This window comes from Pan paniscus, chromosome 6 (genome assembly GCF_029289425.2).
Source record: "Pan paniscus chromosome 6, NHGRI_mPanPan1-v2.0_pri, whole genome shotgun sequence".
In the NCBI taxonomy this organism is placed as follows: Eukaryota; Metazoa; Chordata; class Mammalia; order Primates; family Hominidae; genus Pan; species Pan paniscus.
Window position 1 is genome coordinate 44,457,696 of NC_073255.2, and position 27,093 is coordinate 44,484,788.

A 27,093-nucleotide genomic window follows, 5' to 3' on the forward strand; every position below is an offset into this window, starting at 1 on the left:
CTATAAATGTAATATATATGTTAACTAAGTATCATAGATAAAAACCATGCTCCCTTCAGCAGCACGTGTAATAATAGATACAAAGATTGAAAGGTAAAAGATTTAGGATGAAAAGAATCCTCTCTTAAAAAGGAAAACAAAATTATATGTATGTGTATATAATAGTTATAACACCCATCACACAGCTTTATAGAAACAGCATCTATTCAAAAATACCAGTATTTCCAAAATATTTAAAATAATATTTAAAGTAATAATAGTTAAATAAATAAATATATTTAATAAATATTTCAATAAATAAAATAATATTTAAATAATTCTATACCCATGTTTTTCAAAATAAACCAATAAAATAGATAGTATATATTAGACATGTTAGTATATATATCTGAGACATGTGAAAAATCACAACTGAATTCTCACAATTCAGTCACAAACCTAAACAGCAAATAAAAATTTCTATCACCAGAATTATGTTTTTTTTCTGGTGGGGAACTACCAATAGCTATAAATAGAAGAGATTATTATGGAAGTATCATAGATAAAGAGAGTGCTCGCTTCAGGAGCACATATAATAATACAGAAACAAATTTAAAGATAATAAAATATTTAGGATAAAAAGAATTGTCTCAAACATGAAAAGAAAATTATCTTTATGTATATATAACAACTATAACTCTCATCAAAAAACTACAGGAATAGCATGTTTTTCAAAAGTACAACAATTTCCAAACTATTTGAAATAAATCTACGAATAATTCAATGGCCGACATTTTCCAAACAAACCAATAAAATGCAGAGTGTGCATGAAGCTATCTGTTACAATCTGTGGCACTGATATTTCACAAAAGAATTCTGTGCCAATCTGAGCCCCTGCATTGTGCCTTCAAATGCTCCTGGTCTGTGGCAATCAAGTCCGTAAGAAAAAGGACCTCCAGGTTCCGCCCCGGGGAGGTTGGAATTCAGCAATATAAAAAGGGTGGTGGTGCCGCAGGAAAGGGTGGAACTGGAAACACTCCTGGTTTCTTACTTTTCTCCAAGGACTCCTAGAAGGACCCCACCCCCCTCCCCCCACCCCTGCTCCTAGGAGGACAACGTGATCACTGTATTCAGCTCCATCAAGAATGGTCCAGGTTCTTCTAGATGATCTGCACAAATAGTTCCTCTCCTCCTTCCTGGTGTCTGCCATTAGCATTGGAATAAAGTTCCTGCTGAAAATCCACATCTCCCCTGGGTCCGGTGTTCTGGAAGTGAGAGAGACAAGGTCACACTTCAAGGAGGCAGCTCTCTAGACAGGAAGGTTATTCACGTCCCATGTCAAGTCTAGAGTTCAGAGCAATTGAGAAATGCAATTTTATCTGCTGCCTTTCATTCTATACCCTGCTTCTGAACCATCGTGTTCAACTGTGAAACTCACACTTTGGTGAACCACGACTCCAAAACTCACTTAATACACCCAAGGTCAGCCCCAGTGATCTGCTTCATAGCAAGGACTTTGGGTGGGTCTGCCCAGGGAGTAGGGCACCCTCAGAGAATGTGGCTTTGGACTTCATCACAGCTGGGGCCTTTTGTGTCACTTAAGATCTAAACTTGTAACCATGCTAGATGTGTTTCTAATGTGACAACATCACGAACCACGAGTCCAGAAGCCTAATCCTTAATCCTACCTCCTTATGACGAAGTCTCATGCTCTGTGCTCAACGTGGTTAGCTGCACAAGATGTAAACCAAAGCTTCACTGAACCCTCGACCCAAATCGGTAACTCAAGTGCGTCAATCATAATGAACCTCCCCAAACTCAGTATTTATGATTATTTTTGAGGCAGGGTCTCACTCTGTCGCCCAGACTGGAGTGCAGTGGCAGGATCAGGGCTCCGTGCAGCCCCGACCTTCCAGGCTCCAGCGATCCTCCCGCCTCAGCCTCCTGAGTAGTTGGGAGTAGAGATGCGTCCCACATCGCCTGGCTAATTTTTGTATTTTTGTGGAGAGGGGATCTCGCCACGTTGCCCAGGCTTGAAGCCGGATCAAGCAATTGGGTTCTTCGGATTTCCGAAATAGACCCCAATATTCTGCCTTTACCCCGGAGGATGCAGATGTACCTTCTCTCAGGCCGATGACCTCAGGCCTCCACGGTCCCTGGAGCTCTAGGAAAGGCGAGCGCGATCTCGCGCCCACACCCAGTGCTCTGGGTCATAAGCCTGGATCTGGAAAAACAAATGCCCTTTGAGAAGACGGGGACTCGCCAGGATACCCCTCTCTCCCCTCATCCAGCCTCCAGCCCACCCAATTCCTCCCCACCTCCTCCACCTCCCCAGGCCCCACTCACCTCCTCCAACTCCTCCGGGGAAACCCAAGCTCTGCCGCTCATGGAACAGAAGAAGTGGAACCGACGTTTCTGGAACAGGACTATCTGAGAGCGGCTCTTCCTGGCCCTCGGGTTCATGCAACGGCGTAACTGGAACCGACGCTTACGGAGCAAGGGTATGCGAGAGCGGTTCTTCCTGGCCCTCGGGTTCATGGAACGGCCTAACTGGAACCGACGCTTACGGAGCAAGGGTATGCGAGAGCGGTTCTTCCCATACAGGAAGTGGAAGATGTTTTGTTTGGAGTCCTCGTCGTCCTCCTCCATGTCATTGGCCAGGTAGCTGAGGACAGAAATCAGGTTGCTGCTCAGGGGCACCACCAGGAGAGGCCTCCGGCTGAGGTCAGCTTCCCAGAGAGGAAGGTAAGGGACCGTCCCTAGCTCAGGACTGGCACCCACCCTGCAGAGAGCCATGCCTTCCTCAGGAGGGCTCTGCTGGACAGAGACCTGATCAAGGGCGTCTCCCACTCCTTCAGGATGGAGACAAAAACCCAACTGGTGGCCGAGAGTGGTGGCTTACGCCTGGAATCCCAGCACATTGGGAGGCCAAAGCAGGAGGATCACTTGAGGCCAGGAGTTTGAGACGGGCCTGGGCAACATAGCAAGACCCTCGTCTCTATTAAAAATATAAGAAATATGCCAGACGCGGTGGCTCATGCCTGTAATCCCAGCACTTTAGAAGGCTGAAGCAGGTGGATCGCTTGAGACCAGGAGTTGGAGACCAGCCTGGTCAACACGGAGAAACCCCATCTCTACTAAAAATACAAAAATCAGCCTGGTGCGGTGGCACACCCGTTAGGCCTAGCTACTCAGGAGGCTGAAGCATAAGAATTGTGTGAAGCCAGGAGGCGGAGGTTGCAGTGAGTTGAGATTGGGCCACTCCATTCCAGCCTGAGAGGCAGAGCAAGACTCTTGTCTCAATAAACAAACAAACAAACAAACTGTCCAGGTGTGGTGGCACAGCCCTGTAGTCGGAGCTAATAAAGAAGCTGAGGTGGGAGGATCGCTTGAGCCCAGGATATGGAGGCTGCGGTGAGCTATGATCTCACCACTGCACTCCAGCTTGGGGGACAGGGCAAGTCTGTCTCAAAAAAATAAAAGAAATTGAATACATTGATATTTTGCCAGGACCCTGCCTTCTACAGGCATCTAGTCTAATGGGACTGGGAGTAATCAAGGCAGATGACCTAATCCCAGTGTCCAGGATGTAACTAGAGAGCTACGGGCATGCAGAAGTTGGAAGATGAGGGAAGGCATCACAGAGGCTGTGGGGTGAACTGACTTCAAGGAATGGGTCCTTCCCTTCAGAGCCACATGTGTGCGGGACACCCAGACAGAAAACACAAACACAAAGTCGAGTGGAGGGCATTTGGAAGGAGCAGTGAAGCCGAGCCAGGAAATACCAAGGTGGTGAGCCAGTGTGCTTGTAGAGATTGTAGAGAGGGTAGAATTGACACTGTGGACCCTGGCCTCGATAGAGAAAGGCATCAGCTAAGGAAGTTGTTCAGGTGGGCAGTGAGGTTGTCGTGCTTTGGAAAGTTGTTCAGGCTGCACTAGGAAGCCCCCTGGCTTGGGGAGAGACTCCAGGAGACCCCAGCGGGGAGCATTTGACAGTGGATTCGAGTGATGCGAGGGGGACCTGAACTGTGGCCTCTGTCATGGGAACCCAGAGGAGGTCGATGGCGTTTGTGGTTGATGTGGGAAGGAGAGAGAGAGAAGAACCAGAAACGTCTGCTTGCTGGAGGAAGCGGCATGTCCGCTCCTCCACTCCTTTTCTTTTCCCCTTAGGAGCGGTTTATGGTTCCTTTTGTTTTATTCTTTTATTTGTACACTGGCATTGGAGTTTGTTTTTTTGGCTTTTTTTTTTTTTTTTTTTTGAGAAAAAGTCTCACTCTGTCACCCAGGCTGGAGTGCGGTGGCTCGACCTTAGCTTACTGCAACCTCCACCTCCTGGGTTCAAAGGGTTCTCTTGCCTCAGCCTCCCGAGTAGCTGGGATTACAGATGCACACCACCATGCCCAGCTAATTTTTCTATTTTTAGTAGAGACAGGGTTTGGCCATGTTGGCCAGGCTGGTCTCGAACTGCTGACCTCAGGTGATCCGCCTGCCTCGGCCTCCCAAAGTGCTGGGATTACAGGCATATGCCACTGTGCCCAGCCTGAGTTTCTGTTTAGAAACAACAGTCTATGGTAGTATAATCCTCTCTTTTTTGTACACAGAGTAAAGAGGACAAATAGGTGAAAGAATAAATGAAAGGCTGGAATCCCACTTCCCCCGCTGTCCCAGGGCATTGGATATTGACGGATAGGAGGCAGCAAACCACTCACAGAGCCAGGAAGAAATGAATGCGTTGGTATAGCCAGGAGGGGAAGCCGGCCCGGCTGAAATACGCTATGACCATAGCCAGGAGATACTGATGGAGAGAAAGGAACACAGAGAGGGAGAGGTCACATCTTGGAAGAGGAAGATTGTGGAGAGGGGGAATGAGGGTCTGGGGAGGGGCTGCCCATCAGAGAAGGGACCTCAGTGTTGAGGTGACTGTACTCATTTGGAAATTGCGGGATGGAGGGGTATTCGAAGGTCGGATGCAAATCCGAGAAGCCAGAGGAAGGGTTTTGGGTGATGCTCCCAGGATGGTGGGCTCCGATGGGATCTTTGGAGGGGGTGTGTCTAGGTCGGCTGGTGTCAGGAGGGTCTTTTGTGTGCCAGGCAGAGAACTGTCCCGAAGAGCTGAGAGTAGAGGGGCCAGGAGCTTCAGGGCTGCGGCCAGACTGTGGCCCAGAGCTCAGATCCCAAAGGACCCATAGGAGAGGCAGGGGCCACTCATTCACTCTGCAAGAGACCAGGAGAATCCTGAGGGAGATGCTGACAAATCATAAAAAGACCAAGAATAGCCGGGAGTGGCGGCTCAAGCCTGTGATCCCAGTACTTTTTGAGAGGTGGAGACAGGAGGATCATGTGAGCCCAGCAGTTCGAGAACAACCTGGGCAACATAGTGAGACCCTGTTTCTACAAACATTTCAAAAATTAGTTGAGCATGGTGGCATGTGCCTAGTCCCAGCTCCTCAGGAGGCTGAGGAAAGAAGATTGCTTGAGCCTAGGAATTAGAGGCTGCAATGAGCTATGATCATGCCACTGCACTCCATCCTGGGGAGCAGAGCTAGACTCTGTCTCACAAAAAAAAAATTTGTGGGTGCCAAGACTCAAGACCATGGGAGCTGGTCGGGCACAGTGGCTGACGTCTATAATCTCAGCACTTTGGGAGGCCAAGGCGGGTGGATCGCCTGAGGTCAGGTGTTCAGGACCAACCTGGCCAACATGGCAAAACCCCGTTTCTACTAAAAACACAAAAATTAGCCAGGCGTGGTGGTTCATGTCTGTAATCCCAGCTGCTTGGAGGCTGAGGCAGGAGAATCGCTTGAACCCGGGAGGCATCGGCTGCAGTGAGTCAGGATCGAGACACTGCCCTCCAGCCTGGGCAACAGAGCAAGACTCTGTCTCACAAAAAAAAAAAAAAAAAAAAAAAAAAAGACTGTAGGAGCATCTGGTGGGAGGTGGTGGAGGGAGAACTGTGGGTTTGGAAGCTGCGCCCTCCCCCCAGCCATGCGTTGGAACAGGAACAGTTACATGGAGAACAACCTTACCTTGTCCGACACCCTCAGATCTTTGTCCCAGGCCAGGAATCTTTTAATGACAGGATCCTCTGTGATTAGAGAGCAGATGTCAGTGTGAGAAGCAGGACAGGGTTTCCGTGGGAGCAGCAGGGCAGCGAGGAGAAGTGTGCCTCCCGGGGGGAAGTCTCAGGATTGTGGCCGCGGGTGAGGTGGATGGGAGAGGGGAGAATGACTTTCACTGGGCAAGGGAGAGAGGCTCCTGCTCTGAGACTCCCCTGAGAAGAGGCCGAAGGAGGCCCTGGGTGTGAGAATCTACAGGATGTAGAGCTGGGAATCAGCCAGGACCCCCTCCAGCAGACACGGAGGGACCACTGCAGAGTCATAAAGGAATTCCCATCATTTCCTCATGAGACAGTCACATCAGGGTGTGACCATGGCCTTGGTATCTCCCACTATGGATGGAGACACTTAGGTTTAGAAAAGTCAGTAAGAGACATTAAGTTTCAGAGGGCACAGCTGAAACCACTTTCTTTGTTTATTGATTTTGTTTTTCTTTATTTGATTTTTATTTTTATTTATTTATTAATTTATTTTGAGACAGAGTCTTGCTCTGTGGGCCAGGCTAGAATGCAGTGGCCTGATCTTGGCTCACTGCAACCTCTGCCTCCCGGGTTTAAGCGATTCTCCTGTCTCAGCCTCCCGAGTAGCTGGGATTACATGCATGAGCTACTGTGCCCAGCGTTGGTTTTTCTTTTGAGACAGGGTTTTGCTCTGTCACCCAGGCTGGAGTGCAGTGGTGTAGTCATAGCTCACTGCAGCCTCAAAGTCCTGAGTTCAAGCAATCCTCTTGCCTCAGCCTCCCAACGTGCTGGGATCTCAGGCGGGAGCCACTGCGCCTGGCCCGAAACCAAGCTTTCTTATCCCAAGCGCTGACCTTTATCAAGTTGACCTAATCCTTTATCGTCTCCTAAGTGTCCCTCATGAGTGATCACTTCACATTCCTCCCACATGGAGCGCTCACCCACTGGGGCATATTTTTCCCATTGGAAAAGTGTGGTTATTGGAAGTTTCCTGTTTTTGGAAAGAACAGGATTGGAGGTGCTCTCTGGGGTGTCCTCCTACCAAGCAGCCTGTTGAAGGCCTCGTGGTGCTCAGGGAGCACGAGCGACACTCGCCGTCGCTTCAGCTTCATCTTGAGGCCACACAGCATCTCCGCCACCCAGATCTCCTCAGGCTCAGGGGCGAGCACCTTCCGTGGCTCCTCCTCCAACGAGTCCTCAGATTCGTCCCACCACTCCATCTTCCTTTTCCAGCAAAAGGACCTATGCAGGGGGCTGGGATCTACCCCAGGGGCTGAGTAAAGAAACCAGGCCACGGTGTAATGCTTCTGCAGTTGATCACACTAGAGCCCGACCCAAAACCCCAAACCACTCTCCATCCTCCCCAGCCTCGCAGACTGCTGGCTTCTCCAAGCCATCTTTCCTTCTGTCTGTCTCCTCTGCTGAGCTCCATGTGCCGCTCCTTCTCCTCCCCATTCTCCCGTTTCTCTGTCCTCGGAATACTTCCTCATATCCTTCCCTGGTCCCTGGCTCTCTGAGTCCCTTTTTTTTTGTTTGTTTGTTTTTGTTTTTTCTGTTTTTTTTGTTTTTTTTTTGTTGTTGTTGTTGAGAAACAGTCTTGCTTTGTGGCCTAGGCTGGAGTGTAGTGGTGCGATCTTGGCTCACTGCAACCTCCGCCTCCTGGGTTCCAGTGATTGTCCTGTCTAAGCCTCCCAAGTAGCTGGGATTACAGGTGCCCACCAGAACGCCCAGCTCATTTTTGTGCTTCTAGAAGAGACAGGGTTTCACCATGTTGGCCAGGCTGCTCTCCAACTCCTGGCCTCAAGTGATCTGCCTGCCTGGCCTCCCAAAGTGCTGGGATTACAGGTGTGAGCCACTGCACCCTGCCTCAGTACCTCCATTCTTCCCACACACCCTCCTCATGTGCTCCTTCCTGACTTCTGGGCCCTTCCTTCTTTTTTTTTTTTTTTTTTTTTTTTTTGAGACAGCGTCTCACTCACTCACCCAGAATGGAATGCAGTGGCGCTATCTTGGCTCAAAGCAACCTCTTCCACCTGGGTTCAAGCGATTATCCTGTCTCAGCCTCCCGAGTAGCTGGGATAACAGGCATGCCTGGCTAATTTTTGTATTGTTAGTATAAATGAGGTTTTGCTATATTGGTCTGGTTGGTCTCGAACAACTGACCTCAAGTGATCCGCCCATCTCAGCCTCCCAAAGTAATGGGATTACAGGCATGAGCTACCACACCCGGCCTTCGTTTTTCTTTTGACACAGGGTTTTGCTCTGTCACCCAGGCTGGAGTGCAGTGGTGCAGTCATACATAGCTCACTGCAGCCTCAAAGTCCTGAGTTCAAGCAATCCTCTTGCCTCAGCCTCCCAACGTGCTAGGATCTCAGGCGTGAGCCGCTGCACCTGGCCCGAAACCAAGCTTTCTCATCCCAAGCGCCAACCTTTATCAAGTCTAGCCTAGTCCTCTATCGTCTCCTAAGTGTCCCTCATGAGTGATCACTTCTGAGTTCTCCTGCGTGGAGAGCTCACCCACTGGGGGCGTATCTTTCCCATTGGAAAAGTGTGGTTATTGGAAGTTTCCTCTTTTTAGAAAGAACAGGATTGGAGGTGCTCTCTGGGGTGTCCTCCTACCAAGCTGACTGTTGAAGTCCTTGTGGTGCTCAGGGAGGATGGGTGACACTCGCTGTTGCTTCAGCTTCATCTTGAGCCCACACAGCGTCTCCACTCCACAGGTCTCCTCAGGCTCAGGGGTGAGCTCCTTCTCCGGCTCCTCCTCAGATTCATCTGACCACTCCTTCTTCCTTTTCCAGCCAAGGGACCTACATGGGGGGCTGGGATCTACCCCAGGGGCTGAGTAAAGAAACCAGGCCACTGTGTAATGCTTCTGCATCTGATCACCTTAGACCCCGACCCAAAACCCCAAACCACTCTCCATCCTCCCCAGACTCGCAGACTGCTGGCTTCTCTAAGCCATCTTTCTGATTTTCTCCTCTGCTCAACCCCATGTGCCGCTCCTTCCCCTCCCCATTCTCTCTCTCTGTCCTCCGAACACTGCTTCACGTCCTTCCCTGGTCCCTGGCTCTCTGAGTCCCTCCTTTTTTGTTTTGTTTTGTTTTGACACAGAATCTTGCTTTGTCACCCAGGCTGGAGTGTAGTGGTGCAATCTCAGCTCACTGCAACATCCATCTCCTGGATTCCATTTATTCTTCTGCCTCAGCCTCTCAGGTAGCTGGGATTACAGGTGCCTGCCATAATGCCCAGCTCAATTTTGTACTTTTAGTAGAGACAGGGTTTCACCATGTTGGCCAGGCTGGTCTCAAACTCCTGGCCTCAAGTGATCCGCCTGCCTTGGCCTCCCAAAGTTCTGGGATTACAGGTGTGAGCCACTGCACCCAGCCTGAATTTCTCCATTCTTCCCACACACCCTCCTCAGGTTCTCCTTCCTGACCGCTGACCCTTCTTTTCTTTTCTTTTCTTTTTTTTTTTTTTTTTTTGGAGTGCAGTAGCGTGATCTCAGCTCACTGCAACCTCTTCCTCCCGGTCTCAAGTGATTCTCCTGTCTCAGCCTCCTGAGTAGCTGGGATTACAGGTGTGCACCACTACCACTTGGCTAATTTTTATACTTTTAGTAGAGATGTGGTTTCACCATATTGGCCAGGCTGGCCTTGAATTCCTGACCTCAGGTGATCCGCCCGCCTCGGCCTCCCAAAGTGCTGGGGTTACAGGCGTGAGCCACCGCACCTGGCCCCCTTCCTTCGTCTTAGTCAATCCTATCCCACCTCTTCTTCCACCAGTCCCCTCACCTGATGGTCCCAACACTTCATCATCCACCACCTCCTGGAGGGGGTACCCCGAGGTGCTCCGCTGGGGACTCTGCTCATTCTGGGAGTGCGGTTGACGGCTGGTCGTGATCTTTCCCGTAATCTGTCCCCTCTTATGGAACCTAGTCTCCGTTCTGTCCATGGCCTTCTTCTGGACACTGTTAGGATCCAGAAGAGGATGTTATCAATTCTCAAGCCTAGGAGAAGTCAGGAGTGGAGAACAGCTCTGAGAAGATACTGTTGTCCAACTGATCTCCAGGCACCAGGGAGTCCGGTCCCTCCAATCAGGAAGGTCGGAATCTCTGATGTCATGGCTCATGCCAACCTGGCAACCAGTTTGAAAAAAAACACATGTAACTGCCATTCTGATCTCTTGTCCTGGAGATCCTGGGTGAATGGTATCTCCTGCCACTGTCCCAACCTCAGACCATTGTCCAAAAGCATCTTCAGGGACTCCACATCCCTCTTTTCCCTGTCCCAGCAGAGGCTGTGTCCTCTCCACTCAAAGCCTGAAGCATGTTGGGGTCTCTTCATCTCTGTACATGCCCATTTCAGAGTCCAGTCTGGTGGGAGAGGGAACAGAGTGGGAAAGAAAACTAGAGTAAGCAGAAACGATGAAACCTTATAAGAGTGAGATTATCATGTACAAGAGTGAGATTATCATGTACAAGAGTGAGATTATCATGTACAAGAGATCCCAGGAATACTGACTTGATGAAAAAGTCACATGAGAGCACTCAGTTTGGCAGAGCTTTTCTGCCGAATGTTTACTCACATTCACTGTCCGAGATTCTATACTGGGGGTACACACGTCCTCTGCCCTAAGGCAATTTTGAGTCCAAGAGACATTTTGAGGCCTAAAAATCATAGGAAACTGCCCCTGAGCTCACACATATTTCCAGTGGTGTCCCCAATTTCAGGGAATCCATGGATTACCTAAGCCAGCCCCTCCAGTTCGGCTAAGAAACTCTAGTCTATATATCAAGTTTTGTATCATATGTATTGCTCTGAACTCAGAAATTTCCCTTCCATTTATGGATTCTATGAATAAAATATCACATGTACAAAAAGACTAAGTCAAAAATTTCAGCTGTGCACAGTGGCTCATGCTTGTAATCCCAGCACTTTGGGTGGCCAAGGGAGGCAGATTGCCTGAGGCCAGCAGTTCAAGACCAGAATAGGCAACATAGCAAGAGCCCATCTCTAAAAAAACCAAACCAAACCAAATTAGCCAGGTGTGGTGGCTGGCACCTGTGTTCCAACTACTTGGGAGACTCATGTGACAGGAAGATCACTTGAGCCCAGGAGTTAGAAGCTGCAGTGAGCCATGATCTTGCCACTGCACTCCAGTCTGGGCAACACAGCAAGATATTGTGTCAAAAAAAATTTTTTTAATAAAAAATAAAAGAGTTACATGACATTCAGAGACCATCCAAAAAACCTGTGGGTTCCCAGCTGGGCTCAGTGGCTCATGCCTGTAATCCCAGCACTTTGGGAGGCCAAAGTGGGTGGATCACTTGAGGTCAGGCGTTTTGAGACCAGCCTGGACAACATGGTGAAACCCCATCTCTACTAAAAATACAAAAAATTAGCCAGGCATGGTGGTGGATGCCTGTAATCGCAGCTACTCAGGAGAGGGCGCTGGAGAATCACTTGAACTCATGGTGCGCAGGTTGCAGGGAGCCAAGATCGCACCATTGTGCTCCAGCCTGGGCAACAAGAGCAAAACTCCATCTCAAAAAAAAATAAAGAACCCGCGAGTGATTTCCCACACGTTTTCCTAATGGGCTGCTGCTTTCCTAGGAGTCTCTCGCTCATAGAAAAGGCACAAACTGAAAGAGGAAGCAGATCCCATTGCTGTGGAAGTCCCATTGTTAGGAAGCTCTGCTTTTCTGGAGTTCAAATTCGGATTCATGACGCTTTAAACCGTCAGAGCTGGGTGGGTCCTCCTACAACAAAATAGTTTGCTCTCTCTCTCCTAGTTAACAGGCTTTCAAATATTAGAAGATCAATGTTCTGACCCCATTAAAATTTCTCTTTTGTGGAATGAAAAGCTCTGATTTAACCCATCTTCAAGCCTGGTTTGCATATTCCTCTCTCTTCCGGCCACCTTGTCTAGACACACTACACTGAGGCCGTGCCCATCGTAAATGATGTTGATACGTTGTCAAAAAATTGGCAAACCAGGCGCGGTGGCTCATGCCTGTAATCCTACCACTTTAAGAAGCAGAGGCAGACAGATCACCAGAGGTCAGAAGTTCGAGACCAGCCTGTCCAACATGTTTAAATCCGTCTCTACTAAAAATACAGAAAAAATGAGCTGGGCGTGGGGGTGCACATCTGTAATCCCAGCTACTTGGGAGGCTGAGGCAGGAGAATCGCTTGAACCTGGAAGGCAGAGGTTGCAGTGAGCCGAGATTGCATCACTGCACTCCAGCCTGGGTGACAGAGCGAGACACCATCGCAAAAAAAAAAAAAAAAAAAAAAAATGGCTAAAATACTTTTGTTTTCTTTTTTTGGAGACAGAGTCTCACTCTGTCGCCCAGGCTGGCACGTTTATGGCTCACTGCAGCCTCAAACTCCTGCGCTCAAGTGATCCTCCCACTTCAGCCTCCCAAGTAGCTGGGAGTATAGTCATATGCCACAATGCCCAGCGGATTTTTTAATTTTTAGTAGAGACAGGTTTCTCTATGTTGCCCAGGCTGGTCTTGAACTGGGCTCAAGTGATCCTCTTCTTTAACCTCCCAGTGTTGGGATTATAGGCATGAGCCACCACGGCTGGCCTAGAATACTTTTCTAAAGATAAATTTCTATTCTCTATTTGTTTATGTAATTCATGCAGGAAAGACAGTTTCTAAAATATTGAGTAGGCTTTTAAGCAGGAGGGTATTTTGTTTTGTTACCATCATGAGCTCATGGATTTAAGCAGATAGTGAATATTTCAGTACATAGAAGTTGTGATTCTTTTTGAAAATTAAGTGGTTCCATCTTTGGCCAGACGGAATCCCTTTAAGTTGGTTTCTGAGTCCTTTTGAAATATATTTGATATATATGATAGCAAATATATACATATAATATATGTTTTTAATAGCAAATATATACATATATATTTGATAGCATTATTTTCTATTTAGCATTTTATTTTGAAATCATTTCAGATTTTCAGAAAAATTGCAAGGATTTTACAAAGAAATCCCAGATACTTCCTTTTGTTCAGATACTTCATTCTTAACATTTTCCCACATTAATCATTTATATGCCTATATACGTATGTGTATATATATATTTTTATATATATATTTTTTTTCTGAACTATTTGAGAGTGGGTGTAACGTGTCATGCCTCTTTACCCTATAAAGTTTTAGATTATAGCTCATAAAATCAAAATATTCTATTAAATACCCATAGCTCAGTAATTGAATTCAGGAAATTTATCATTGATTTAATACTTTTATCTAAACTATAGTTCATTTTCCAGTTTTGCCAATTTCCCAATAATTTCCTTTATAGCAATTTTTAATTTTTGGTAGAAGATTCAGTCTAGGACTGTTAATTGCCTTTAGTTTTCATGCTTTTTAAGTCTGTTTAATACGGATTTGTTCCGCAGTGCCATTATAACATTTGAAGAATACAGGCCAGTGATTTTATCGAAGTCTTTAAATTTAGGTTTCCCTGATCTTTCTTCATGATTAGATTTAGACTGTGAATTTTTGTCTGGAATGCTACATGGAACCTCTTAAATTTATGGCTCAGAACAGGATCTGTCTTGGGAAAATTCTGTGCATGCCTGAGAAGATGGCTTGTTCTGCTCTGGTTGGGTGGAGTGTTTGATAATGAGATCAAGTTGGTTGGTTGTGTTGTCCAGGTGTACTATATCCTTGTTGATTGTGTGCCCACTTGTATCAATTGTGGGGGAGAGGGGATTGAAATCTGCTGCAGTTGTGGTTCTGTTTCTCTTTGCAATTTTACCACTTTTTGCTTTATGTGTTATGTTAGATACATAAATGTTCAAGGTTATTACGTCCTGTTGATTAATTAACCACTTTGTAAAATGGCCTTCCTTATCCCTGCTAATATTCCAGGCTGTGAAATGTACTTTGTTATTTATGTAGCATTCTTTTGAGTAATACATGCATGGTATATCTTATTCCATCCTTTTACTTTTAACCTATTTGCATCTTTATATCTAAAGTATTATTTCTTACAGGCAGCAAAATTTGGATCTTGCTTGTATTAATCAGTCTATTTCTGTCTCATAATTGGGGATGTATAAACCGTTTACATGTAATGTGATTATTGATAAAACGAGTTAGGTTATAGTCCGTTGTCTTTGCTTTCCTTTAGTCTCATCTTCTTTGTTTCTTTTTAAAATGTCTCTGTTTGTCTTCCTTCCTTTTGATTAGTTGAGAATTTTTTATGATTCTACTTTATATCTTTTGTTGGGTTTTTAGCTATCACTGTTTTGTTATTTTAGTGAGTTAGAATTTATAGTATGCAACTTTAATTGTCATAGTTTATTCTTAAGTAATATCCATTTTTCTTAGAATAAGAGAAGCTTACAATAGGACACTTCCATTTCTCTCCTCTTGGTCTTTACACCATCGTTCATTTTATTTTTACAGGTGGTATCAGTGCCACACACTATCTATTACGTTGTTGTTAATTAAACAGTATTTATTTATTTATTTATTTATTTTGAGACAAGAGTCTCACTCTGTCCCCCAGGCTGGAGTGCAGGGGTGCTATCTTGGCCCACTGCAACCTCTGCCTCCCGGGTTCAAGTGATTCTCCTGCCTCAGCCTCCTGGGTAGCTGGGATTACAGACACCCACCATCACGCCCGGCTAATTTTTGTATTTTTAGTAGAGACGAGGTTTCGCCATGTTGGCGAGGCTGGTCTCGAACTCCTGACCTCAGGTCACCCATCTGCCTCAGCCGCCCAAAGTGCTGGGATTACAAGTGTGAGCCACCACACTTGGTCCAGGTATCTTTTAAAGAGATTTAAGTAATGAGAGAAAATACGCAGTTACCATTTCTGGTACTCTTCATTCCTTTGTGTAAATCTAAATTTTTATTTGCTGTCATTTTACTTCTGCCTGAAGGACTTTCTTTAACATTTCTTATAGTTGATGATGAATTATTATATGTCCACAAATGTCTTCATTGTGTCTTTGCTTTTAAAGGTGTTTTTGCTGGATTTTTCTCCACAGTGCTTTAAATATGTTTCTCCGTTGTCTTCCTGCTTATATTTTTTTCTAAGAGAAATCTGATCTCATACTCATGTTTGTTCCCCTATATATAACATGTCTTTTTTTCTTCCCCCCTTATTGTTTTAAACTTTTTATCACTAGTTTTGGACAATTTGATTGCAATATGTCATGGTATCATTTTTTTCATGTTTCTGTTTTGGGGATCATTGAACTTCTTGGATCTTGGGTTTATGGTGTCATCACTTGGGGAACATTTTTATCATTATCTCTTCAAGTACCCGCCACCTCCCCTCCATTGATTCTTGTTGCCTGTATATTAGGCCACTTGAAATTTTCCCACAACACATTGTTGCTCTTTATTTGCTTTTAATTCTTTTTTCTCTGTTTCATTTTATGTAACTTCTGTTGCTGTCTTTATATTCACTAATCTCTTTTTTTCCACGATGCCGTTCATCTTTTCCAGTATAATTTTCATCTCAGATATTGTACTATCTGTAGAAGGTTAGCGTGGGTCTTTTTTACATCTTGCCTGTCTTGATTTTTTTGAACATTTGGAATAGAACGATGAACTCTCTCAGTGCCCTGTGCCGGTTGTGAACTCTGTGTCAATTCTGGGCCAGTTTTGATGGACTGATTCTTTTCTTCCTTATGGGTTGTAATTTCCTGCCCATTTTCCCATCCCACAACTCTTTCTCTTCACATCTGCCTCGGTTCTTCTTCCCTGCTCCATGGCCTGGAAACGCTCAAGGCAGAAGTTGATTGGTTCACCTTGTTTATTTCCCATCACTCATAGATAACTCTACTGCCTGACAATCAGTGCCTTGAAAACCGTTGCTTCAGCCCAGGCGTGGTGGCTCATACCTGTAATCACAGCAACAACAACAACAAGGCTAAGGCGGGCGGATCACGAGGTCAGGAGTTCAAGACCAGCCTGGCCAACATGGTGAAACCCCATCCCTACTAAAAATATAAAAATTAGCCGGGCATGCTGGTGCACGCCTGTAATCCCAGCTACTCGGGAGGCTGAGGCAGAAGAATTGCTGGAACCCGGGAGACAGAGGTTGCAGTGAGCCGAGATTGTGCCATTGCACTCCAGCCTGGAAGACAAGAGCGAGACTTCATCTCAAGAAACAAAAAACAAAAAAACAAATCATTGCTTCGTATATGTTCTTGTTTTATTTTTCTTTCTGTTTTTGATTTTGTTGTTCTTTGGTGTGTGCTGTTTCAGGTTGGAGGGTATATCCAGTACTTGTTAATTTATCACACCTGAGGGCAGAAGTCCTCATGTCTCTGTCTATATGTTTTTTCTAATATATATATTTTTTTCTTTGTAGAGACAGGGTCTTGCTATGTTGCCAAGGCTGGTCTCAAGCTCCTGGCCTCAAGCAATCCTTCTGCCTCAGCTTTCCAGAGTGCTGGGATTACAGGCATGAGCCACCACACCTGGCCTGGATCCAGTTTTATCCATGTCCAAATGTTTTTTTTCCCTGAGCTGTTTTTGATTTTCTTCCACCTCATATGAACTGTAGTGTCAGCTTATCTAGTTCCAGGAAAAAGCTTTTTGGTATTTTTATTGGGATTGCATATTTATAAAGTAATTTAGGGAAACTGGTATCTCTGTATTATTAAGTTGACCTTAATAATACAACTAATTTTGTTGTTGTTTTTGGATTTTTAGTAGAGATGGGGTTTCACCATGTTGACCAGGCTGGTCTTGAACTCCTGACCTCAGGTGATCTGCCCGCCTCGGCCTTCCAAAGTGTTGGGATTACAGGCGTGAGCCACCGTGCCCAAGCACTTTTACTTTTTCTTAGTTATATTCCTCTAATTGTTTTCTCTTCTCTAATTGTAGATAATGAGCATTTTATTAATACCTTGTTCTTGATCTTAGTGGGAAGATATGTAGTTTTTCCCTGTTAAGTAAAATCCTGACTTTCGGACCGAGAAGACTGAGGCATAAGAGTGTGTGTGTGTGTGTGTGTGTGTGTGTGTGTGTGTGTGTGTCTGTGTGTGTATATACACGCAAACTGTATATATGTGCTTGTGTGTAATTGAAATACATATGTCACATATCATACGTACTATGGCATATTAGGGTGTAATATTTATATTTGTGTATATAATATTGATGTTAATGAAGTATCCATCAGTTTCTATTTTCTTTAGTTTGTTTTTTTAAATCAGCTTTTTCTGTCAAGCTTTTTCTAGTATCTTCATGGATACAAGATTTTTCTTCTTTGCTGTGTTACAGTGGCTTATCATATTAATAGATTTCCAAATATTAAACTAGTCTATATTATTGGAATAAGTCCTATTTGTCTGTTGTATATTACGTTTTTAATCTGGTACTGGATTTTGTTTGGTTATGTTTCATTTTGGATATTTGTATTGATGTAAGTGGTATTGACATGTAATTTTATGTTATTTATTGGTCGATCAGTCTTCTAACCCCTACCACCTCCTTGCCTTCTGGACTAACTTAACCCAGAAAGTTATTACTCTCTCTCGGTGATTTTATCAGCTCCTGTGGCCTGCCTGTGGATAAGCTTGGATGTTCTGCTTTAGTTTCTCAGCCCACCAGCCTAGCGGCTCTGCCTCTGCTATCTCTTGGGATCTACATGGTCCTAGCTGTATCACTGGGTTTGAACCCCTTGTTGATATGTTCTTTATAAATAACAGGATAATGCAACATGCTTACTGGGCACTTCCTTTTTCTAAACTGCAAGTTTGGGCGGGGCATGCTGGCTCAAGCCTGTAATCCCAATACTTTGGGAGGCCAAGGCAGGTGGATTGCTGGAGCCCAGGAGCTTTGCATTTTTCTTTTTTTTTTTTTTTTGAGACAAGGTCTCGCTCTGTTGCCTAGGCTGGAGTGCAGTGTTGCATTCACAGCTCACTGTAGCCTTGACCTCCCAGGCTCAAGCCATCCTCCTGCCTTAGCCTCCCAAGTAACTGGAACTACAGGCATGTGCCATGATGCCCAGCCAATTTTTTAAAAAATTTTTATTTTTAGCAGAGATAAGGTTCTTACTATGTTGCCCAACCTGGTCTCGAACTCCTGAGCTCAAACGATCTTCCCATCTCGGCCTCCCAAAGTGGTAGGATTATAGGCATGAGCCACCATGCCCAGCCCCAACCTCTTAAAAATTGAAGCTGCTTCATGTTTGCCATTGGTACTTTTACACCTCATCATATTCTTCCTCCCCTTCATCCCATAGAATACACAATTCATCTTTAAGGACTTCAAGTTAACTGAGTCTGTGAAGCCTAATCTGATGGCATAAAGTTAAAATAATTTGATCCTCTTTTGTTAAATCATTCTGCACCTTGTCTGCATTATTCTAATAACAGCTTTGGGCATTCATTCATTTAACGAATATTTATTGCTGTGAGATTGAGATGTTTGAGATAAAATCAGTCATGCAGGTGGCCAGAGGCCACTGGCTATGAGAATAAAAGAGCCAAAAGAACAAGGAGCTGAAACTAGGTGAGAGCCCCAGAGCAGTGAGTTAGGAAGAAGAAGACCAGGAACTGAGTGGTGGGCACTCCAACATGAAGAGGTCCCGGAGAAGGGGAGGGAGGGCCTGGCAGCAAAGAAGACTAAAAGAAGTGACAAGGAGTAAAATGCTTGTGTTTGTTTACATGTTTATCTCCTTATTAGGTTGTCTGCTTTCTGAGAGCAGGCATGGTGTTTCACTCATCTCATATCCCCAAAACTCAGTTCAGTTGCAAAATAGGAGCTCAGTTGTGTTTTGGGTTTTTATTTTTGTATATACATAAAGGACCCCAAAGGATATGTGTTTCCAATATGATTTCCCTTCCATAATCTGTAACATAAAATAAGGTATACAATGTTCATGGTTAACTTCACCAGTGAGCTTTGTAAAATGTTATCCCCCTATCCCTTTTCCATATCTCCCAATTCTGATCATGTTGCCATTACAGGGGCCAGTGTCATTCAAAGATGTGGCTGTGGATTTCACCCAGGAGGAGTGGCAGCAACTGGACCCTGATGAGAAGATAACATACGGGGATGTGATGTTGGAGAACTACAGCCATCTAGTTTCCTTGGGTGAGGATAGCTTGCTTTCTGAATGCTCTCAGTTGAATGGGGTTTTATGCTTGAGTTTGAAGAAATAAGCGACAACACCATTTAATTCCTTGTGGGCACTAGCTGCAGTGTTTATATTATTCTTCATTGAAAGGTTCTAACTTTGATAAGGTAAAAAATGGAGCATTTCTGTTATGCAGCTTATGAGGTGGCAACATCTTGTACTTCGGAGATTCTGAAGCCGAGCAACTTGCCCAAGTCCTTCTTCTTTTCCCATTAACAAGATATGATATCACCAAGCCAAACGTCATCATTAAGTTGGAGCAGGGAGAGGCGCTGTGGATAACGGGAGGTGAATTTCCATGTCAACATAGTCCAGGTAAGTTAGTAGAGTATCAAATGTTAAAAAATGCTCATCCCAGACCTTTGGGAGTGACTAAAGAGTTGTTTATATGTATTCGGTACCCTCAGTAACACCTCCCAACCCCCAAATATCACTTTCCTTCCCGCACACATACATGAACTCTTTTGTTTATTTTATATTTGATTTACATTGGTAGGGATTTTTTCATTCTAACCTATACTGGGGACCCATTCACTTCCTCTTCCTCCAGCATTATCGGTCACTTATTTACTCCCTCGCCATTAGAGAATTGTTGTGGGCTGTTTGTTTGTTTTTTTGTTTGGTTTTTGGAGACGGAGTCTTGTTCTGTCACCCAGGCTGGTGTGCACTGGTATGATCTCAGCTCACTGCAATCATCACGTCCCAGGTTCAAGCGATTCTCCTTCCTCAGCCTACTGAGTAGCTGGGATTTCAGGCACATGCCACCAAGCCTGGCTAATTTTTGTATTTTTAGTAGAGACAGGGTTTCACCATGTTGGCCATGCTGGTCTTGAACTCCTGGCCTCAAGTGATCCACCCACCTCAGCCTCCCCAAGTGCTGAGATTACAGTCCTGAGCCACTGCTCTCGGCCTTACAGAATTGTTTCATTTTGGGGCATTCAGAAGTCTGACATAAAAATTAACTTGAGACTTTTATGTTCATTCTTTTTATCTTCCATTTTCTTTCCTTCCTTGCTTTAAAAATACCTTGGACTTATTTTCTGCCCTCGATTTTATTTATTTCTTTAGGCATTCAGATACCAAAACCTTGTCCTCCACCTGTGCTTGTGAATTGAGTCACAGCTTGTGGTGTACCTTATTTCCCCAAGTCCATGCTCAGTTGATGTGATGATGTAGCGCTCCCTCAGCTTTCCCCTCTTTCCCCAATGCTCATTTATGACCTGCCTGTGTGTTCATTTCCCCTTCCCCATAACTGGAATCATGCTCTGTCCATAGTAGACATTCAGGAAGTGTGAATTTCATAAGTGAATGTCGGTTCCTTTTCTTGCCTTTTCAGGAGTGTCCTCTTAGAACCCATTTTTCACTTTTTTGGTTTTCTTTGTATCCCGTAAAAGAGTTTATCTAATCTCAACTTCTAAGACCTTTTTTCCTGTGTATTTTTGCAGCTTGCCTCCAAATTGATATGTCTGACACTTTTAACCTAGTTGAATATTTTACTTGACAATATAGCAGTACCAGTGAGATAGTTCACTTCCTTCTTTCTCAGAATGTCTGATGATAAACTGTGCACATTCCAAAATCATGAATTCTGTCTACCTTCCTCACCTCCCACTATTTGATTGTGCTAGTCTTCTCTCCGTGGTTTGTGTTCTTTGTCTTTTGTGCAATGCCTTGCAGATCGTCAGCACATTCTGTTTCTTTTGACATTAGTGTTCAGTATTCTCCCATACCTGGATTACAGTGGATCCATCTTCCATTCAAATGATCATTGTCCTTTTCCTTCATCTGCATTTTACTTGCTGAGATAATACATATTTTCCTTTCCTTTCTTCCTCTCTTCCCTCCCTCCCTTCCTCCCTCCCTCCCTTCCTTCCTTCCTTCCATTTTGAGATAGTGTCTCGCTCTTGTCGCCCAGGCTGGAGTGCAATGGCATGATCTCGGCTCACTGCAGCCTCCCCCTCCCAGGTTCAAGCGATTCTCCTGCCTCAGCCTCCCAAAGTAGCTGGGATTACAGGTGCACACCACCATGCCTGGCTAATTTTTATATTTTTAGTAGAGACGGGGTTTCACCATATTGGTCAGGCTGGTCTCTAACTCCTGACCTTGTGATCCACCTGCCTCGGCCTCTCAAAGTGCTAGGATTACAGGCCTGAGCCACTGTGCCCAGCCTACTTATTTATTGAGACAGAGTCTCACTCTGTCACTGAGGCTGGAGTGCAGTGGCACAATCTTGGCTCACGATAACCTCTGCCTCCCAGGTTCAAGTGATTCTTGTGCCTCAGCCTCCCGAGTAGCTGAGATTACAGGCATGCACCATCACACCCGGCCTATTTTTGTATTTTTAGTAGAGACGGGGTTTCAGTCTGTTGGCCAGGAGTTCTCTGTTGAACTCTTGGCCTTGTGATCTGCCCACCTCAGCTTCCCAAAGTGCTGGGATTACAGGCGTGAGCCACTGCACCCAGCCCCCTTCATTTAATTTTAAATTGTGGTTAAAAAAAACACGTAACATGGCCAGGCACGGTGGCTCATGCCTGTAATCCCAGCACTTTGGGAGGCCGAGGCGGGCGGATCACGAGGTCAGGAGATCGAGACCATCCTGGCAAACACGGTGAAACCCCGTCTCTACTAAAAATACAAAAAAAATTAGCCGGGCGTGGTGGCGGGCACCTGCAGTCCCAGCTACTTGGGAGGCTGAGGCAAGAGAATGGCCTGAACCCGGGAGGCAGAGCTTGCAGTGAGCGGAGATCACACCGCTGCACTCCAGCCTGGGCGACAGAGCCAGACTCCATCTCAAAAAACAAAAACGTAACATACAATTTACCGTCTTAACCATTTTTAAGTGTACGGTAATGTTAACTGTATTTGCATTGTTGAGCAATAAACTTTAGCGTTGTGCGTTGTGTGTCGGGTTTTGTCAAGCACGTGACAGCGCGTAGTAGGTGTGGAGTGTGGCTCGTCAGCAAGCGCTCTGGCAGGTCGTGCTTTCGCCATCTTCATCCCTACTTGCTGTGCTCCCGCTCCCTTGGGTCCCAGGATCCCACTCCTTCGATGAAACTCAGTCTTCCGTCTCTGCCTGGTGCTTCTGCCCTGGTTTCTGCTCAACTCGGCGCCATGTCTCTGTTCCCCAAAGTTCTGTTTCTGTTCTGTGCTGCCCCCTCCCCCTGCCCCCGTTTTGTCTTTTTTAAGAGACAAGGTCTCGGCCGGGCATGGTGGCTCACACCTGTAATCCCAGCACTTGGGGAGGCTGAGGCGGGTGGATCACTGGAGGTCAGGAGTTCCAGACCAACCTGGCCAACAGAATGAGACTACTAAAAATACAAAAATTACCTGGGCGTGGTGACACGCGCCTGTAGTCCCAGATACTTGGAGGCTGAGGCACAAGAATTGCTTGAACCCGGGAGGCGGCAGCTGTGGTGAGGAGAGAACGCACCACTGCACTCTGGTGCAGAGCCTGGGCGACAGAGCGAGACTCTGTCTTAAAGAAATAAATAAATAAAGACTCGAGGCCAGGCATGGTGGCTCATGCCTGTAATCCCGGCACTTTGGGAGACCGAGGTGGATGGATCACCTGAGGTCAGAAGTTCAAGACCAGCCTGGTCAACATGGTGAAACCCCGTCTCTACTAAATATACAAAAATTAGCTGGGCATGGTGGCAGGCGCCTGTAATCCCAGCTAGTCAGGAGGCTGAGGCAGGAGAACCGCTTGAACCTGGGAGGCGGAGGTTGCAGTGAGCTGAGATCGTGCCATTGCACTCCAGCCTGGGCAACAAGAGTGAAACTTCATTCAAAAAAAAAAAAAAAAAAAACTCTTTCTAGAGAGAGAAAGAGATGAGAGAGAGAGGGGAGAGAGAGAGAGAGAGAGAAAGAGAGAGAGAGAGACAGAGAGATCGAGATCTCCGTCCCTGTCGCCCAGGCTGGGAGTGCGGAGGTGCTATCATGGCTTACTGCAGCCTCCAACTCCTGGACTCAAGAGATCCTCCACCCCACCTTCCAAGTAGCTGGCACTACAGGTGCGCACAGCTGACCATGCCTGGCTAATTTTAAAAGTTTTAGGTAAAAATAGGGTGTCCCTATGTTGCCCAGGCTGGAGTGCTGTGGCGTGATCATAGCTCATGGCAGCTTTGAACTCCTGGGCTCAAGCAACCCTCCCACCTCAGCTTCCACATAGCTGGGACTACAGGCCTGCCCACCACGCCCAGCTAATTTTTAAAATTTTTCTATAGAAATGGAGTCTTGCTGTGTTGCTCAGGCTGGTCTCCAACTCCAGACCTCAAGCCGTCCTCCCATCTCTACCTTCCAAAGTGTTGGGATGACAGGCATGAGCCACAGCACCCGGCCTGTCTGTTCTGGACACACTTGGAGCACTTCTTGCTCTTCCACACCATCTCAATGACCAGGGTTGTCCAGATGGCTCCTAAAGGCTCCCAACAGGGCATATCATGTGAGGACTGCATTTCATCTGTTTGTAGGACAGTTGTATGTACCTTTTTCATACCTCAGACCCTGTCTAAATCTGAAGTGGTGGTATTTGCTTCCTCTCCCAGCCTTTCACCTCCTGTGCGTTCACTAAATTCACCAGTCACTAAGGCATGAAACTGACAGATTTTACTCTGAACGTCTTTTTCCTTCTGGGAGGTGCCAGGTCCTAGACAGCTGTCTCCATTTTTCTGTTCTTTGCATTCTCACTGGTCTCCCCTGGCCCCTCCTTCTGTACTTTAAGTATTAGCTTGCTTATTGCAGCAGTCTTCTCTTTGATCTTCCTGATTGCCATCTCCTTCTGTCATCGTTCAGTCTACCCATTCTCTTGAGACTAATCTTCCTAAAGCATGGATCTAAATATATAATTTAGGCCGGGCGCAGTGGCTCACACCTGTAATCCCAGCACTGTGGGAGGTGGAGGCAGGTGGATTACCTGAGGTCAGGAGTTCGAGACCACCCTGGCCAACCCGTCTCTACTAAATATAGAAAAATTAGCCAGGCGTGGTGGTGCACGCCTGTAATCCCAGCTACTCCAGAGGCTGAGGCAGGAGAATCACTTGAACCCAGGAGGCAGAGGCTGCAGTGAGCTGAGATCGCGCCACTATACTCCAGCCTGGGTGACAGAGCAAGACTGTCTCAAAATGAATAAATAAATCAATCTATCATTTACCTGCTCAAAAACTTTCAGTGGCTCCCAACTGTGGTCGGTTTAGATGCTTAGCTCATTAGAATGCCATCCAAGCTCTAGATCTGTGGCTTTCAAGCTGGGCTTTGAGACGCATCATGAGTTCAAAGGGGAGAGTGAGGGGAAGAAGCTGAATTGGGGATTTCTGGTTTTCTAGCCCGTTGTCAATCTTTGGGTTTTATTCCTTTTTCAGATTGTGCTTCCATTTAAAAAAATGAGTTCCAGTTTAAAAATATATATATATGCTGGACTGGGCATGGTGGCTTATGCCTGTAATCCCAGCACTTTGAGTGGTCGAGGTGGGCAGATCACTTGAGCCCAGGAGTTCGAGATCAGCCTGGGCAACATAGGCAGACCCCATTTCTACAAAAAAATTTAAAAATTAGCCAGAAGTGGTGGCATGCACTTGTAGTCCCAGCTATTCAGGAGGCTGAGGTGGGAGGATTGCTTGAGCCCAGGAGGTCAAGGCTGCAGTGGTCTGTGATAGTGCCACTGCACTCCAGCCTGGGTGACAGGGTGAGACCCTTTCTCAAAACAAAGAAAAAAAGTTAAATTAGCTGGGCATGGTGGCATGCACCTGTAGTCCCAGCTACTTGGGAATGTTGAGGTAAAAGAGGATTGCTTGAGCTCAGGGTTCTCAGGTTGCAGTGAGCTATGATTGTGCCACTGCACTCCAGCCTGGGCAAGAGTGATACCCTGATTCTGTAAAAAAAGAAAGAAAGAGAAGTGCTTGAAAACCATTGCAGTAAATGATCCATTCTAAACTATTTTTGGCCATGACTCCCACTGTTTACCCATCCCACGAAGTGTTCATTTCCTACTTCTATTAGAACATGTCACATTCATTCACAAAATATGTACTGATCATTAACTATTTGCCTGCCACTGTTAAGCACTGGGAATAAGACAGTGAACTGAACACGTTACCCTAATAATTATACACTTTATTGCAGGAAAAGATGGACACTAAAATATATGTGTCAAGGCCGGGCGTGGTGGCTCATGCCTGTAACCCTAGCACTTTGGGAGGCCGAGGTCAGGAGTTCGAGACCAGCCTGGGTAACATGGCGAAACCCCGTCTCTACTAAAAATACAAAAATTAGCCAGAAATTGCTTGAACCTGGGAGGCTAAGGTTGCAGTGAGCCGAGATCGTGCCACTGTCCTCCATCCTGGGCAACAGAGCAAGACACTGTCTCAAAAAGTAACAATAATAAAATAAAATATATTTGTCAAATGGTGACAATTACTGTGAGGGGAAAAAAGTTCCTTGGGAGTGGGAAGTGATTACTTTTTATAAGGTGATTGAGAAAGGACTCACTGATAAGATACTTAGAGAGCTGAAGGAGGTGGAGAGAGAGCCATGCTTACCTCCAAAGGAACAGCATTCCAGAGAGGAATATGCATGGCATGTTGAGAACAGCAGAAAAAGCCAATGAGGCTGGAGCGAAGTTCAGCAAAGGCAAAGGTGGAGAGAGTTGAGATCCAAGAGGGAGTAGGGAGTCATGTCACGCCTTGGTGAGGATCATAAGGATTGCCTTTTACTCTGGCAGGACATTTTAACCTCTGCTGTGGCAGAACCTCCAAGGCGAGGAGGCTGTGGGGAACCCAGGGGAGGTGTCTAGGGCAGCTCTGCCTTTTGCCCAGCCTGGGGAGTCCAGTGGCATCAGCCTAAGCCCCTCCCACCCTCCTCTGGGCAGATCGTGAAGAAGTCATGCTACCCACGCTGGAATGAGACGTTTGAATTTGAGCTGCAGGAGGGGGCCATGGAGGCGCTGTGCGTGGAGGCCTGGGACTGGGACCTTGTCAGCCAAAACGACTTCCTGGGCAAAGTGAGCACCACCGCCCCGCTCCCCCTCCTCCCCCGGCAGGCTGCACCTGCTGTCCCCCAGCACCTGGCTCCATTGCAGCCATCCCATCCTCAGGGACCTCCCTCCGGCTTCCCCAAAGAGGGACACTCAGGAAGCCTGGGACTACCCCCCCACCTCCACCATCTGCCAGAACCAGCAACTTCCCCCCACCACCACTGGCACTCAGGGACCCTTGGAAGGGGCCCCTCCCCACTAAGAACAGTAGTTGGCAAGGAGGAGACCCAGGTCTCCCAGCTCCAGGAAAACTGCCACTATGTCCCCAGGTGGTGATCGATGTCCAGAGACTGCGGGTGGCGCAGCAGGAGGAGGGCTGGTTCCGGCTGCAGCCCGACCAGTCCAAGAGCCGGCGGCATGACGAGTAAGTGCATGGAGCTGGGCAGCCGGCCTCAAGGGGTGGGGTGGGGGCTGACATTTGGGAATTGGCTACAGGCGGGCAGGGCAGGGCAGGGGGGCTGCTCAGGGGTGAGAGGTCAGGAGACACAGCTCCAGGGTCCCCTCAGCCCCTGCCCACCTAGCCAGCATCCTTCTCATCCCGGCTGGGCTCCACCTCCCCTTTATTTATTTATTATTTATTTATTTATTTATTTATTTATTTATTTTGAGATGGAGTCTCACTCTGTCCCCAGGCTGGAGTGCAATGGCGTGATCTCGACTCACTGCAGGCTCCGCCTCCCGGGTTCACGCCATTCTCCTGCCTCAGCCTCCCAAGTAGCTGGGACTACAGGCACCCGCCACCGCGCCTGGCTAATTTTTTGCCTTTTTAGTAGAGACAGGGTTTCACCATGTTAGCCAGGATGGTCTCGATCTCCTGACCTTGTGATCCACCCGCCTCGGCCTCCCCAAGTACTGGGATTACAGGCATGAGCCACCGCGCC

The 27,093-nt window shown here is 46.4% G+C and overlaps 3 protein-coding genes across 9 annotated transcripts in view; 2 read left to right on the forward strand and 1 right to left on the reverse strand.

The window, feature by feature from the left end:
• LOC117980930 (DNA-directed RNA polymerase II subunit RPB11-b2) overlaps window positions 1–19,142 on the forward strand; it is a 52,619-nt gene extending 33,477 nt beyond the window's left edge. Inside the window, exon 7 of the mRNA XM_055115875.2 lies at window positions 19,016–19,142. The gene's annotated coding sequence lies outside the window, so the exon portion shown is untranslated. The remainder of the gene's footprint in view (window positions 1–19,015) is intronic.
• LOC117980931 (putative speedy protein E21) lies at window positions 614–16,378 on the reverse strand. The gene is made up of 8 exons (XM_034963969.3): window positions 9,847–16,378; window positions 8,675–8,893; window positions 7,098–7,328; window positions 6,006–6,064; window positions 4,689–4,774; window positions 2,326–2,644; window positions 2,099–2,203; window positions 614–1,244 (listed from the first exon to the last, which is right to left on the reverse strand). The coding sequence occupies exons 1-7, from the start codon at window positions 10,004–10,006 to the stop codon at window positions 2,144–2,146; spliced, it is 1,134 nt and encodes a 377-aa protein (XP_034819860.2). The 5' UTR covers window positions 10,007–16,378; the 3' UTR covers window positions 614–1,244; window positions 2,099–2,143.
• Window positions 19,143–19,342: 200 nt separating the features above from the next.
• The window catches only part of LOC100981221 (ras GTPase-activating protein 4-like), a 32,221-nt gene continuing 24,470 nt past the window's right edge, over window positions 19,343–27,093 (forward strand). For 5 of the 7 annotated variants that reach the window (XR_010112740.1, XR_008626209.2, XM_055115870.2 and 2 more), the window contains exons 1-3: window positions 19,360–19,500; window positions 26,048–26,179; window positions 26,482–26,576. Coding sequence is in view for 4 of the 7 variants with exons in the window: in XM_055115870.2 (XP_054971845.1) it covers window positions 26,114–26,179; window positions 26,482–26,576 (161 nt within the window). In the remaining 3 variants the exon portion in view is untranslated. Of the gene's footprint in view, window positions 19,501–25,900; window positions 26,180–26,481; window positions 26,577–27,093 lie in introns of all 7 variants that reach the window. The other 2 variants (XM_055115872.2, XR_010112739.1) reach the window with 2 other exon arrangements.